Source organism: Macaca mulatta, chromosome 4, assembly GCF_049350105.2.
Source record: "Macaca mulatta isolate MMU2019108-1 chromosome 4, T2T-MMU8v2.0, whole genome shotgun sequence".
Taxonomy (NCBI): Eukaryota; Metazoa; Chordata; class Mammalia; order Primates; family Cercopithecidae; genus Macaca; species Macaca mulatta.
This window is the reverse complement of record NC_133409.1, coordinates 102,192,056-102,207,985: the sequence shown is the minus strand read 5'-3', so window position 1 is coordinate 102,207,985 and position 15,930 is coordinate 102,192,056. Positions and strand designations below refer to the sequence as shown.

Below are 15,930 nucleotides of genomic sequence, written 5' to 3'. Positions count from 1 at the left end.
CTCCAGAAAAATTGCTCATCTACCACTACTATTTTATTAGCTTATTTTATGCATGGACATGCTTCCATTTCATAGGGGAGACAAGTAGTTAATCTGTGACATCAGCGTTTTCACTATTCATGTGTCTCCTTTATATCTGAGACATGTTGGAAACTAGGGAGACAAGCAGGAGGAAAAGTTCTAATCTAATTATCAGGCCTAGAAATAGTGACTTTTCATTACTAAAGCACTTCTATTAACATTATTCAAGGTTTCCTTTTAATCAAGTTTAAAATGAAAAGATGAGTTCATTTACTAAATTCAGTTGCATTTAAAGAAGAAACTATTTCATAAGAACAAGAAAATCCTCCTATTACCTCCAGAAATATATTCAATGTCTAGAAAAAATAAATAAGGTAGAATAATTTCCAAGAAAGTTGCTTGGCCTAAATTCAAAATGCATGAAATGCTTACAAGACTATGCCCATTTGTGGCAATATATGTTGTAATAATCTCATGCATAGTGAATCTTCCACTGGGAGAGTTGCTTACCTGTGTGAGGTCAGGAATGTCACCTTTATCAATACCAACTTGCTGTGGATTAAAAAAATTAGAAATTAGTAGAACTTTTAAAACTAATTTTTTTCATTTAATGGAATATCACCTATACAATTAGTTAAAACAGCTCAATATTGTTGTAAATGAATTATTTTATATATCAGTCTCACTTGGAACATATGCTTTTTATTCAGTTTTTCACTCAATAAAATAGAGCAATAATTTCATGAAATAGCTAGATATAACAAATGTATAGAATTCTACTAGAATCTAAAAACAAATGACAATAAATTAAAGCATAAAATGTAATGGTATTCTCCTTAGTCAACAGAAGCTCAAAACGTACAACACTGCTTAGACTAAATTTAGTAGTTAATTATGCCCAGCCTCTGGATAGGGAATGTTCATTTAGTTCTAAAACTCATTCAGGGTATAATTTCCACTCTTTCTCCCACAGACCTAACTTTTTTAGTTTCTTATGTATCCTTTCAGAGTTTCTTTATGTATATTCAAGGAAATATGAAATTATACAAATATATACTTATTTCCCCATTACTATACAAACAATAGCATATTATATATAATGAACTTATATTTTTCACTTAAAATATATCTTAGACATATATCCATATAAACACACAGTATGTCCTCATTTAATAAACAGCTGCATAGAACTTCCTTGTCCTATATTTAATTAGTAACTTATTAATGGACACTAAATTTGCTTTTGATCTCTTGCCATTGCAAGCAGTGCTGCACACACCATTCTGCGTGTGTGTGTACATATCTGTGTGATATACTTGTAGAAGTGGAATTACCAGGTAAAAGTATATGCATATTGTTAATTTTGTTAGCATGGGGTAGGGGCAGAGAAAGAGAGAAGGCAGGAAAAGCAAATATGAAAAAATATTAATAAAGGTAAATCAATGAAGAGACCATATTTGTTCATTATACATCAATTCTTTTATAGGTCTGAAAATTATTCAAAGTGAAAAGTTGGGGAAAAACACAAATCACAAGTTCATCATATCATTTTCATATAAATAATGAAATTGAGGTTCAAAGAAACAAAGTGAGTTAAGCCAAAGTATCTCTCCTTGAGAGATGAAGAGCTTTGATTATACTGATGGAAATGTAGGAGTATATACATGAAGAAAATGTGCTGCTACAAAGACAATAAAGTAAACTGGAGATCAGAAAATCCATTTGTGCGTCAAATGCTGAACTACCTTCTTTCCTTTTTCTTCTCTGTGTCTACAGCGGGGTTTCTCAGTCTTGGCACTATTGGCAATTGGGGAAGATAATTCTTGTTGGGTGGTATCCTGTGCATCATAGGATGTTTAGCAGCATCCCTGACCTCTACCCACAGGATGCTAGTAGCCACCCTCTCCAGTGTAATAACAAAAACATCTCTAAATGTTATCCTTTGAGGATGGGAGCGAAGCCAAGTCACTTGCTGTTGAGACCACTGACATAGAGCACTTGCCCTAATCTCTCTGGATCAAATAATGTTTGAATCCAGAATTCCAGACTTTACTTTTTTTTGCAACTACCAAATATTATTTTTTAATTTCTTTTAAAAATTTTTCCATTTTTATTTTAGATTCAGGGGTACAAGTGCAGATTTGTTACAAGGGTACATTGTATGATGCTGAGGTCTGGGCTTCTATTAATGCTGTCACCCAGATAGTGAACACAGTGCCTAACAGGAAGGTTTTCAGCCCTTGACTTCTTCCCTTTGTAGCTCTTTTTGGAGTCCCCGGTGTCGACTGTTCTCATCTCTATGTGTGTACCCAAGGTTTAGCTCTCACTAATAAGTAAGAACATGTGGTATTTAGTTTTATGTTTCTGCGTTAGTTCATTTAGGATAATGGCCCCCAGCTACATTCACATTGCTGCAAAGGGCATGATTTCATTCTTTTTTATGGCTGCATAGTATTCCATGGTGCATATGTACCACATTTTCTTTAACCAGTCCACTACTGATGGGCACCTAGGTTGATTCCATGCCTTTGCTATTGTGAATAGTGCTGCAACTAACATATGAGTGCATGTGTCTTTTCGGTAGAATAATTTATTTTCCTTTGGGTATATACTCAGTAATGGGATTACTCAAACAGTAGTTCTATTGTTAGTTCTTTGAGAAATCTCCAAACTACTTTCTGCAGTGGCTGAACTACATTCTCATCAACGGTGTATATGAGTTCCCTTTTCTCTGTAGCCTTGTCAACATGTTGTTTTTTGGCTTTTTAATAATATTCATTCTGACTAGGTGTAAGATAGTATCTCACTGGGGTTCTCATTTGCATTTCTCTGATGATTAGTGATGTTGAGCATTTTTCCATACATTTGTTGGCCACTTATATGTCTTCTTTTGAGAAGTGTCTGTTCATGTCCTTTGCCCACTTTTTAATGGAGTTGTTTTTCTTGGTGATTTATTTAAATTCCTTATAGATTCTGGACATTAGTCATTGGTCAGAAACAAAGGTGATGAGTATTTTCGCTCATTCTGTAGGTTGTCTGTTTACTCTGTTAATAGTTTCTTTTGCTGTGCAGCTCTTCAGTTTAAACAGGTCTCAGTTGCCAATTTTAATTTTTGTTGCAATTGATTTTGAGGACTTTGTCATAAATTCTTTGCCAATGCCAATGTCCAGAAGGATATTTTCTAAGTTTCCTTCTAGCACTTTTATAGTTTGAGGTATTTCATCCATCTTTAGTTAATTTTTGTATGTGTTGATATAGGTAGGGGATCCAGTCTCATTCTTTTGCATATGGCTAGCCAGTTTTCCCAGCGCCATTTCTGAATAAGGAGTCCTTTCCCCTTGTTATGCTTATTTTTGTCAACTTATTAAGGATCAGTTGGTTGTAGGTAAGCTGCTTTATTTCTGGGTTCTCTACTCTGTTCCACTGTTCTATGTGTCTGTTTTTGTACCAGTATCATGCTGTTTTGTTTACTGTACCCTTGTAGTATAGTTTGAAGTCAGGTAATGTGATGCCTCTGGCTTTGTTCTTTTTGCTTAAGATTGCTTTGGCGATTCCACCTCTTTTTTGGCTTCATATAAATTTAGAATAATTTCTTCTAGTTCTGTGGAAAATGATGTTGATAATTTGGTAGACATAGGATTAAATCTACAGATTGCTTTGGGCAGTAGAGCCATTTTAACAATATTTATTCTTCCAATCTATGAGCGTGAAATGTTTTTCCATTTGTTTGTGTTATCTCTCACTTCCAGTAGTGTTTTGTAGTCCTCCTTGTAGAGATCTTTTATCTCCTTGGTTAGAGGTACTCCTAGGTTTTAAATTTTTTTGTTTGGCTATTGTAAATGGGATTGCATTCTTGATTTGGTTCTCAGATTGGAAGTTACTGGTGCATAGAAATGCTATTGATTTTGATGTTTATAGGTAGATTTTTGTATCCTGAAACTTTACTGAAGTTGTTTATCAGGTCTAGGAGTTTTTTGATGGAATTTGAGGATTTTCTGGTATAGAATCATATCCTTAGCAAAGAGAGATAGTTTTACTTCCTCTTTTCCTATTTGGATTCCTTTTATTTCTCTCTGTATCCTGACTGCTCTGTAGGACTTGCAGTATTATGCTGAATAGTAGTGGTGAGAGTGGGCATCCTTGTCTTGTTCTAGTTCTTAAAGGGAATGCTTCCAGCTTTTGCTCATTCAGTGTGATGTTGGCTGTGGGTTTGTCATAGAAGGTTCTTATATTTTGAAGTATGCTCCTTCAATGTCTAATTAGTCAAGGGTTTGTATCACGAAGGGAGGTTGGATTTTACAGAAAGCTTTTGCTGCGTCTATTAATTATATGGTTTTCGTTTTTAATTCTGTTTACGTGGTGAATTACATTTGTTGTTTTGCACATGTTGAACCAACCTTGCATCCCAGGAATAAAGCCCACTTGATTGTGGTTAATTAACTTTTTGATGTGGTGCTGGATTTGATTTGCTATTATTTTGTTGAGGATTTCTGCATCTGTATTTGTCAGGGATATTGACTTGTAGTTTTCTTTTTTTCTTGTGCCTTTGCCAGATTTTAGTATCAGGATGACACTGGTTTCATAGAATGAGTTAGGGAGGAATCCCTCCTTCTCAATTTATTGAAATAGTTTCAGTAGAATTGCTACCAGTTCTTCTTTTTTTTCTTTTTTTACATCTGATAGAATTTAGCTGTGAATCCATTTGGTCCAAGGCTTTTATTGTTTAGTAGGTTTTCTCACTACTGAAGTCAGCTGCAGAACTTGTTATTGGTTTTTCAGACCAATAGCAGAGTTTCAATTTCTTCCTGGTCCAATACTGAAAGGTTGTATGTTTCCAGAAATTTATCCATTTCCCCTAGATTTCTACTTTGCTTGCATAGAGGTGTTCGTAGTAGTCCAGAGGATTTTTTCTATTTTTGTGGGATCAATTGAAATGTCACCTTTGTCTGTGTGATTGGATTTATTTGGATCTTCTCTCTTTTTTTTCATTGTTAATCTAGCTAGTGGTCGATCAATCTTGTTTATCATTTCAAAGAACCAATTTTTATTTCATTGATTCTTTGTATGTTTTGGGGGTGTCAATCCCATTTATTTATTTATTTAATTTCCATAGGTTATTGGGGAACAAGTGAGGTGGTGTTTGGTTACATGAGTATTTAGCGGTGATCTGTGAGATTTTGGAGCAGCCATCACCTGAGCAGTATACACTGCACCCTATTTGTAGTCTTTATCCCTCACCCTCTTCCCACCCTTTCCCCCTGATTTCCCCAAAGCCCATTGTGTCATTATTATGCTTTTGCATCCTCATAGTTTAGCTCCCACTTATGAATGAGAATATATAATGTTTGGTTTTCCATTCCTGAGTTACTTCACTTAGAATAATAGTCTCCAATCTAATCCATGTCACTGCAAATGCCATTAACTCATTCCTTTTTATAGCTAAGTAATATTCCATTATATATATATATAAAAATAAAATATATATATCACACTTTATCCATTCATTGATAGGTAGGCAGTTCAGTTGGTTCCACGATTTTGCAATTATGAATTGTGCTGCTATAAACATGTGTGTGCAAGTATGACTTCTTTTCCTCTGGGTAGATACCCAGTAGAGGGATTGCTGGATCAAATGGTAGTTCTGCTTTCAGTTATTTAAGGAATCTCCACACTGTTTTCCACAGTGGCTGTACTAGTTTACATTCCCACCAGCAGTGTAGAAGTGCTCCCTGATCACCACACCCATGCCAACATCTACTGTATTTTTGTTGTTGTTGTTGTTTGTTTGTTTTTTGATGTTTTGATTATGGCCATTCTTGCAGGAGTAAGGTGGTATCACATTGCAGTTTTGATTTGCATTTCCCTGATTGTTAGTGATGTTAAGCATTTTTTCATATGTCTGTCGGCCATTTGTGTATCTTCTTTTGAGAATTGTTTATTTATGTCCTTAGCCCACTTTTTGATGGGATTTCTTTTTCTTGCTGATTTGAGTTCATTGTAGATTCTGTGAAGATTTTTTCCCACTCTTTGGGTTGTCTGTTTACTGTGCTGACTATTCCTTTTGCTTTGCAAAAGTTCTTTAGTTTAGATGTATAGATTGTGAAGATTTTTTCCCACTCCGTGGGTTGTCTGTTTACTGTGCTGACTATTCCCTTCACTTTGCAAAAGTTCTTTAGTTTAATTAAGTCCCAGAAATTTATCTTTGTTTTTTTGCATTTGCTTTTGGGTTCCTGGTCATGAAATCCTCGCCTACGCCAATGTCTAGAAGGGTTTTTCCAATGTTATCTTCTAGAATTTTTACAGTTTCAGATCTTACATTTAAGTCTTTAATCCATCTTGAGTTTCTTTTGTATAAGGTGAGAGATGAGGATCCAATCTTATTCTCGTACATGTGGCTAGCCAATTATCCCAGCACCATTTGTTGAAAAGGTTGTCCTTCCCCTCACTTTGTTTTTGTTGGCTTTGTTGAAGATCAGTAGGCTGTAAGCATTTGGGTTTATTTCTGGGCTCTCTGTTCTGTTCCATTGGTCTATGTGCCTATTTTTACACAAGTACCATGCTGTTTTGGTGACTATAGCCTTATAGTATAGTTTTAAATCAGGTAATGTGACGCCTCCAGATTTGTTCTCTTTGCTTAGTCTTGCTTTGGCTATGTGGGCTCTTTTTTGGTTCCACATGAATTTTAGAATTGTTTTTTTCTAATTCTGTGAAGAGTAATTCATTTTGATAGGAATCACATTTAATTTGTAGATTGCTTTTGGCAGTATGGTCATTTTCACAATATGGATTCTACACAATATGGGATGTTTTTTCATTTGTGTTGTCTATGATATCTTTGAGTAGTGTTTTGTAGTTTTCCTTGTAAAGGTCTTTCACCTCCTCGGTTAGGTATATTGCTAAGTATTTTATTTTTTTGCAGTTATTGTAAAAGAGGTTGAGATCTTGATTTGATTCTCTGTTTGGTAGCTGTTGGTGTATAGAAGAGCTACTGATTTGTGCACATTAATTCTGTATCCGGAAACTCTGTTACATTCTTTTATCAGGTCTAACAGCTTTCTGGAGAGTCTTTAGGGTTTTTTAGGTAAACAATAATATCATCAGCAAACAGAAACAGCTTGACCTCCTCTTTACCAATTTGGATGCCATTTCTTTCTCTTGTTTGATTGCTCTGGCTAGGACTTGTGGTACTATGCTGAAGAGGAGTGGTAAGAGTGGGCATCCTCGTCTTGTTCCAGTTCTCAGAGGAAATGCTAACAACTTTTCCCCATTCAGTATTATATTAGCTGTGGGCTTGTCATAGATGGCTTTTATTATATTGATGTATGTCCCTTGTATGCCAATTTTGTTGAGAGTTTTAATCATTAAGAGATGCTGGAATTTGTCAAATGCTTTTTCTGCATCTATTGAGATGATCATGTGATTTTTGTTTTTAATTCTGATTATGTGGTGTATCACATTTATTGATTTGCATATGTTAAACCTTCCCTGCACCCCTAGTATGAAACCCTTGATCATGGTGGATCATCTTTTTGATATGTTGTTGGATTCAGTTAGCTAGTATTTTAAGGATGTTAGCATCTATGTTAATCGGGGATATTGGTCTGTAGTTTTCTTTTTTGGTTATGTCCTTTTCTGGTTTGGGTATTAGGGTGATACTGGGTTAATAGAATGATTTAGGGAGGGTTCCCTCTTTCTCTCTCTTGTGGAATAGTGTCAATAGGATTGATACCAATTCTTCTTTGAATGTCTGGTAGAAATCTGCTGTGAATTGGTCTGGTCCTGGGCATTTATTTTGTTGGTAATTTTAAAATTACCATTTCAATCTCACTGCTTGTCTGTTCAGGATATCTAATTCTTCCTTATTTAAGCTAGGAGGGTTGTATCTTTTCAGAAATTAATCCATCTCTTCTAGGTTTTCTAGTTTATGTGCGTAAAGGTGTTCATAGTAGCCTTGAATCATCTTTTGTATTTCTGTGGTGTCAGTTGTAATATTTCCCATTTCATTTCTTATTGAGCTTATTTGGATTTTCTCTCTTCTTTTCTTGGTTAATCTAGCTAATGGTCTATCAATTTTATTTATCTTTTCAAAAAAAACAGCTTTTTGTTTCATTTATCTTCTGTATTGCTTTTTATTTCAATTTCATTTAGTTTTGCTCTGGATCTTAGTTATTTCCTTTCTTCTGCTGGGTTTCTGTTTGGTTCATTCTTGTTTCTCTTGTTCCTTGAGGTGTGACCTTAGATTGTCTGTCTGTATTCTTTCAAATTTTTTGATGTAGGCATTTAGGGCTATGACCTTTCCTCTTAGCACCGCCTTTGCTGTGTCCCGGAGGTTTTGATAGGTTGTGTCACTACTGTCATTCAGTTTGAATAATTTTTTGATTTTCACTTTGATTTCATGTTTGACCCGATGCTCATTCAGGAGCAGGTTATTACATTTCCATATATTTGCATGGTTTTGGAGGTTCCTTTTGGAGTTGATTTCCAGCTTTATTCCACTGTGGTCTGAGAGAGGGCCTGATATAATTTCAATTTTCTTAAATGTATTGAGGCTCATTTTGTGGTCTATAATATGGTCTATCTTCACGAAAGTTCCATGTGCTATTGAATAGAATGTATATTCTGCATTTGATGGATGGAATGCTCTATATACATCTGTTCAGTCCATTTGTTCCAGGGTACCATTTACATTCATTGTTTCTTTGTTGACTTTCTGTCTTGAAGACCTGTCTAGTGCTGTCAGTGAAATATTGAAGTCCCCCAATATTACTGTGTTGCTATCTCATTTTTTAGGTCTATTAGTAATCATTTTTATAAATTTGGGAGCTCCAGTGTTAGGTACATATAGGTTTAGGATTGTAATATTTACCTGTTGGATGAGGCCTTTTATCATTATATAATGTCCTTTTTTGCCTTTTTAAACTGCTGTTGCTTTAAAGTTTGTATTGTCTGATATAAGAATAGCTCCTCCTGCTCACTTTTGGTGCCCATTTTTCTGAAATGTCTTTTTCCACCCCTTTACCTTAAGTTTGTGTGAGTCTTTATGTGTTAGGTGAGTCTCTTGAAGGCAGCAGGTAGTTGACTGGTGAATTCTTATCCATTCTGCAATTCTGTAGCTTTTAAGTGGAGCATTTAAGCCATTTACATTCAATCTTAGTATTGAGATGTGAGGTACCATTCCATTCACTGTGCTGTTTGTTGCCTGTATACCTTGGTTTTTTGTTTTTGTTTTTTAATTATATTTTTGTTTTATAGTTCCTAGGAGATTTATGCTTTACAGAGGTTCTGTTTTGATGTGTTTCCAGGATTTGTTTCAAGATTTAGAGTTCCTTTTAGCAGTTCTTGTAGTGGTGGCTTGGTAGTGGTGAATTCTCTTAGCATTCATTTGTCTGAAAAAGACTGTATCTTTCCTTTATATATGAAGCTTAGTTTCACTGGGTACAAAATTCTTGGCTGATAATTGTTTTGTTTAAGGAGGCTGAAGATAGGGTGTCAATCCCTTCTAGCTTGTAGGGTTTCTGCTGAGAAATCTGCTGTTAATCTATAATCTAAAGTTATACCTTTAAAGGTATAACTATAAAGGTTTTCCTTTATAGGTTAACTGGTGCTTCTGTCTCACAACTCTTAAGATTCTTTCCTTCATCCTAATGTTAGCTAACCTGATGACAACGTGCCTAGGTAATGTTCTTTTTGTGACGAATTTCCCTGGTGTTCTTTGTGCTTCTTGTATTTGTATGTCTAGGTCTCTAGCAAGGACATGGAAATTTTCCTCAATTATTCCCCCAAATATATTTTCCAAACTTTTAAAATTCTCTTCTTCCTTGGGAACACCAATTATTCTTAGGTTTGGTTGTTTAACAAAATCCCAGACTTCTTGGAGGCTTTGTTTGTATTTTCTTATTCTTTTTTCTTTGTTAGATTGGGTTAATTTAAAGACCTTGTCTTTGAGCTCTGGGTTTCTTTCTTCTACCTGTTCAATTCTATTGCTGAGACTTTCCAGAGCATTTTGCATTTCTATAAGTGTGTCCGTTGTTTCCTGAAGTTTTGATTGTTTTTATTTATGCTATCTAATTCCTTGAATATTTCTCCCTTCACTTCTTGTATCATTTTTTGGATTTCCTTACACTGGGCTTTGCCTTTCTCTGGTGCCTCCCTGATTCGCTTAATAACTAACCTCCTGAATTCTTTATCAGGTAAATCAGGGATTTGATGGTTTGGGTCCATTGCTGGTGAGCTAGTATGATTTTTTTGGAGGATTTAAAGAACCTTGTTTTGTCTATTATCAGAGTTGGTTTTCTGGTTCCTTCTCATTTGGGTAGGCTCTGTCAAAGGAAATGTCTAGGGCTGAAGGCTGTTGTTCAGATTCTTTTGTCCCATGCGATCTTCCCTTGCTGTAGTACTCTCCCCCTTTTCCTATGGATGTGGCTTCCTGTGAACCAAGCTGTAGTGATTGTTTTCTCTCTTCTGGATCTAGCCACCCAGCAAGTCTATCAGGCTCCAGGCTGGCACTGGGGGTTGTCTCACAGAGTCCTGTGATATGAACTGTCTGTGGGTCTCTCAGCCATGGATACTAGCACCTGTTCTGGTGGAGGTGGCAGAAATGAACTCTGTGCGGGTTTTTAGCTTTGGTGGTTTAATGCACTATTTTTGTGCTGGTTGGCCTCCTGCCAGGACGTGGTACTTTCTAGAGAGCATCGGCTGTGGTAGTATGAGGAGGAACAGGTGGGAGGCAGGGCCCTAGAACTCCCAAGAGTATATGCCCTTGTCTTCAGTTACCAGGTAGGTAGGGAAGGACCACTGGGCAAGGGCAGGGCTAGGCATGTTTGAGTTCAGACTCTCCTTGGGCGGGTCTTGCTGCAGCTGCTGTGGGGGTTAGGAGTAAGGTTCCCAGGTCAATGGAGTTATGTTCCTAGGAGGATTATGACTGTCTCTACTGTGTCATGCAGGTTGTCAGGGAAGTGGGGGAAAGGCGGCAGTCACAGGCCTCACCCAGCTCCCATGCAATCCAAAAGACCAGTCTCACTCCCACTGTGGCCCCAGCAACAGCACTGAATGTGTTTCCAGTCAGTGGGCAAGTAGGGCTGAGAACTAGCCCCAGGCTACCTACCTCCCAGCTGTGAAGGCAAATAAGGCTTTTCTTCTTCCCCTGCCTGTGGTGTCTGCACACCAGATTCATACCCTTCCCCGAGTTCTGGCCAAGAGGCCTCTCAATCAGTTCAAATTGTTACAAAGCCTAGCTGGAGATTTCTTTCTCCCTGTGGCCATTTCCTAGTGCCTCTGGCCACCGTACTGAAGGACCCCTGTGAGGTCAGGCAAAAACGGCTTGCTAGGGGACCCAGTAAACTCACAGAGATTTTTTCACTGCTTCTTCTATCCCTGTATTTCGCTTGGCTATCTAAATTGACTCAGTTCCAGGTAAGGTCAAAATCTTCTCCTGTTATCTAGGCCTACAGTTTCCCCAGTGGGGGATGTGTGTTCAGGGGCAGACGATCTCCCTTTCCCAGTTCCACGGTTTGGGCACTCACAGTATTTGAGGTGTCTCCTGGGTCCTGTAGGAGCAATCTGCTTTCTTCATGGGGTCTGTGGGTCCTCTCAGGTTTCCTAATTTATTCCTGCAGTCGTTCTGGAACAAAAATTCACAGTGCGAGCCTCCATATGCTGCTCTGTCCGTCCAAGTTGGAGCTGCAATCTAGTCCTGCCTCCCATCCGCCATGATCCCCTCTTCTTGTCAATTACATTTAGTTTTACTCTGATTTGGGCTATTTGTTTTCTTCTGCTAGCTTTGGGATTAGTTTGTTCTTGTTTTTCTAGTTCCTTTATGTGTGATGTTAGGTTATTAATTTGAGATCTTTCTAGCTTCTTGATGTAGGCATTTAGTGCATAAACTTTCCTCTTAAAACAGCCTTTGCTGCCTCCCAGATATTTTGGTATGTTGTGTCTCTGTTTTCATTTGTTTCAAAGAATGTTTTGATTTCTGCCTTAATTTTGTTGTTTACCCAGTAGTCATTCAAGAACAACTTGTTCAGTTTCCATGTAATTGTGTGGTTTTGAAAGTTCCTCTTGGTATTGATTTCTATTTTTATTCTACTGTGGTCTAAGAATATACTTGCTATGATTTGATTTTTTTAATTTATTGAGATTTGCTTTATGGCTGAGCATGCGGTGGATCTTAGGGTATGTACCCTGTACAAGTGACAAGAACATATATTCTGTGGTTGTTGGGTGGAGTATTCTGCAGATGTCTATTAGGTCCAATTGGTCTAGTGTCAAATTTAAGTTCATAATTTCTTTGTTAGTTTTCTGCCTCAATGATCTAATGCTTTCCGTGGGGTGATGAAGTCCCTCATTATTATTGTGTGGCTGTCTGTCTTTTATTAGGTCAAGAAGTACTTATTTTATAAATCTAGGTGCTCCAATGTTGGGTATGTATATATTGAGGATAGTTAAGTCTTTTTTCCCCCCTAATCTCTCACCTTTGGCTAAAAATTAAGTCTTCTCGTTGAATTGAACCCTTTTTTATTATGTAATGCCCTTCTTTGTCCTTTTTCTTTCTTTCTTTCTTTTTTATTCTTTACTGTTGGTTTTAAGTCTATTTTATCGGATACAAGAGCAACAACCTCTGTCCTTTTTTGTTTTCTGTTGGTATGATAGATGTTTTTTCATCCCTTTACTTTGAGGCTATGGGTGTCATTACATGAGATGGATGAACTGAAGACAGCAGAAGGTTGGGTCTTTTTTTTTAATCCAACTTGCCACTCTGTGTCTTTTCAGGCGGGTATTTGTACCATTTACATTCAAGGTTAGTATTCACATGTGAGGTTTCATTCCTGTCATGGTATTGTTAATTGGTTGCTTTATAGTCTCAATTGTGAAGTTGCTTTGTAGGAACTATGGACTATGTACTTATATGTGTTTTTGTGGTAGCAGGTTTCTTTGGTTTCCAAGTTTAGAACTCCCTTAAGCACGTCTTGTAAGGCCAGTTGATTGGTAACACATTCCCTTAGCAAATGCTTGTCTGGGAAAGATTTTATTTCACTTTCACTTACGAAGCTTAGTTTGGTGGGGTATGAAATTCTTAGCTGGAATTTCTTTTCTTTAAGAATGCTAAGAATAGGCTGCCAATCTCCGGCTTGTAAAGTTTCTTTTAAGAAGTCTGCCATTAGCCTGATGAGGTTCGTTTTATAGGTGATTTGATCCTTTTCTCTAGTTGCCATTAGGATTTTTTCTTGTGTTGATCTTAGAAAGTCTGATGACTATGTGCCTTGGGATGGTCATCTTGTATAGTATCTTATAGGGGTTCTCTGAATTTCTTGTATTCACATGTCAATCTCTTCAGCAAGACTGGGGAAATTTTTATGGATTATATCCTCAAATATGTTTTCCAAGTTGCTCACTCTCTCTTCTTCTCTCTCAGGAATGCCAATGAATTGTAGGTTTGGTTGCTTTACTTAGTACCATATTTCTTGGAGGTTTTGTTCATTTTTTAAAATTCTTTGCTTTATTTGTGTCTGACTGGGTTGATTCGAAGGACTGGTCTTCAAGCTCTGAAATTCTCTCCTCTGTGTGATCTAGTCTGTCATTAAGGCTTCCAACTACATTTTGAAATTCCTGTAGTGAACTTCTCAACTGTAGAAGTTCTGTTTAGTTCTTTTTAAATATAGCTAGATCATCTTTCATATCTTGGATCATTTTTCTGGCTTCCTTGGATTGGATTTCAACTGTCCCTTGGATCTTATTAAGCTTCCTTGCCATCCAGATTCTGAATTCAGTGTCCATAATTTCAGACATTTCAATGTGGTTAGGATCCACTGCTAGGGAGCTAGTGCCATCCTTTAGAGGTAACAAAACACTCTGACTTTTTTCATTGCCTAAGTTCTTGAGCTGATTCCTTCTCACCTGAGGGAGCTGGCTTTTCTTTTCTTTGTCAATTTGCTTTCGTTTGGATAGGGCTTTTTGTTTTTACATTCTTTTTTTCCCTTAAGGGTTGACTGGTGAATGTTGTATATAGTTGATTGGTTTTGTTTCTGAGTGCTTTCAGAGGGTCAAGGCTCTGTTCTAGGTTCTGAGGTTATGGATGGGTTCCTGTGGTGCGTTTCAGAGGTATTGCATGGTGAAACAATGTATTTTTGTTTGGTGGTGCAATTTAGATTGCAGTCTCGTAGATGGCGCTTCACAGTGACATCAGGGTCAGCAGGTATACTCTTACTCAGCCAGGCACCTCTTATTTTTCAGTGTGTATGTGGCAGTGCTCTGGGGAGGAGAGGCAGGGGCCAAGAGATAACTCCCTGTCCAAGTTTGTTTCCAGGCCTTGGGCCTTGGTGCTGTCTCCTTCAACTACTAGTGCTGTACCCATGTTTTCTTTGCCCAAAAGGGGGCTTTGGCGGGCTGTGCTACCCTCTCCCTTTAGGGGTGGTCCCAGCTGAGAGGTCACCAGGAGATCTCTAACTCTTGGGAGGGCCCACTGCGCTTGTTAGAGTCAGAGCAGGTTGTGGGATATGACTACTAGTGGTCTGGTGTTGCAGTGGGTTGGGGTGAAGTACCCCTGGGCAGGGCAATGGTATCATGCGTATGCAAGTGGAAAAGTGCCTGTGGCCCAGGGTTTCCAACCTGGCAGACAGCTGTGGGACCCACTCAGCTTGTGTTCCTCTCACCCAACAGGTCTTCCTCCAGTGTCTGCCCCAGGAGCATCTTGACTGGCTAGACTTGTCCCAAGTCTTCTGCTCCCAGATCACGGAGCTGTTCAGATGATGTGGGCTGCAGGGCTCCCTGGGAAAGAAGCTGTGGCTATCAGGCCGCACCCTTCCCAGATGGGTCTTGTGAAGGGAGGGACACACAGCTCCTACATTTGCACAAGAACCTGCACCAGCATAAGAATCTAAGTCACAATCTTCTTTTTGTTCTGACACTGGGGGCTCCTCCTCCACTTGAGCTCAGGCCATAGATCTCAGCAAGATACTCGTGGGCCATGTGCTTGAGTCCCAGGGAGTTGAAACCAGGCCTGCAGATTTGTCTTCTGGCCCCTCGGGGTCAAGCACTGGCTGCACTGGGGGTGCCAGACTGCTTCCAGGCCACCAGCAAAACACTCAAGTAGGGAAGCGGGGGCTGCACTGTGGATATCCTCCTGCAGGGGTGGCCAGGCAGGCAATCTTGGGAGGGGCCAGCAGGCGAGGGGGCATTCATCCTGGTCCTGCAGCAATGGCAGCTCCTGGCCAGTAGAGAGCAGGAACTGCAGAGCAAGATGGAGAGCCTTGGGGGATGGGCACCTATGGATGTGTTTTACTGCAGCTGGCATGTGGTGGCTCCCAGCAGGCTTCCCAGCTTCCTCCCTCTTCAACTATGGTATCTGTGTTGTCCCTCTATTGATTTTCAGTATTTTCTCTCAAAAGATCTGTTGATCATCAGTGTGATGATTCACTCGATATTTTGGTTCCTCCTGGTGGGAGAGGCATTTGCCAGCTTTGTCTAGTTGGCCGTCTTCCTTCCCTCTCTGGAATTCACCTTCTAATGACTGAACTGTGACTTTAGGAACAGTTTAGCCACTGATACCTCCCTAAACCCACTTATATTATTACAAATTAGGGAAATTGTAAATTAAAGCAACTGCATTGTGTTTATTTGTACGTTTTAACACCACTTTAGATGATCCATTTAAAAATATTAATATGAACAAAAGAGGCATTTTTATGAGACTGACTCGCTGCCTACTGTGCTAAGAAGGCACCGAAAGAGGCATTTTTAAAAATAAAATATTATGGATCCCTAATACTTAAATCACTTCAGGAAAAGGTGATGTATTTCCATTAAATGGATAATTGTGTTCAAAGAGACAATTTAAGAATTCTTCCTCAACACTGCTATTTTTATTGCTCTGAACTTCTGAACCACATTATCATTAGAGGATTAAAGTGTGTT

The 15,930-nt window shown here is 38.3% G+C and overlaps 1 protein-coding gene across 31 annotated transcripts in view; it reads right to left on the bottom strand.

Moving 5' to 3' along the window:
- SNAP91 (synaptosome associated protein 91) overlaps window positions 1–15,930 on the bottom strand; it is a 166,195-nt gene that overhangs the window by 78,039 nt on the left and 72,226 nt on the right. For all 31 annotated transcript variants that reach the window (XM_077998352.1, XM_077998360.1, XM_015136764.3 and 28 more), the window contains 1 exon segment: window positions 532–573. In XM_077998352.1, coding sequence (XP_077854478.1) covers window positions 532–573 — 42 coding nt within the window.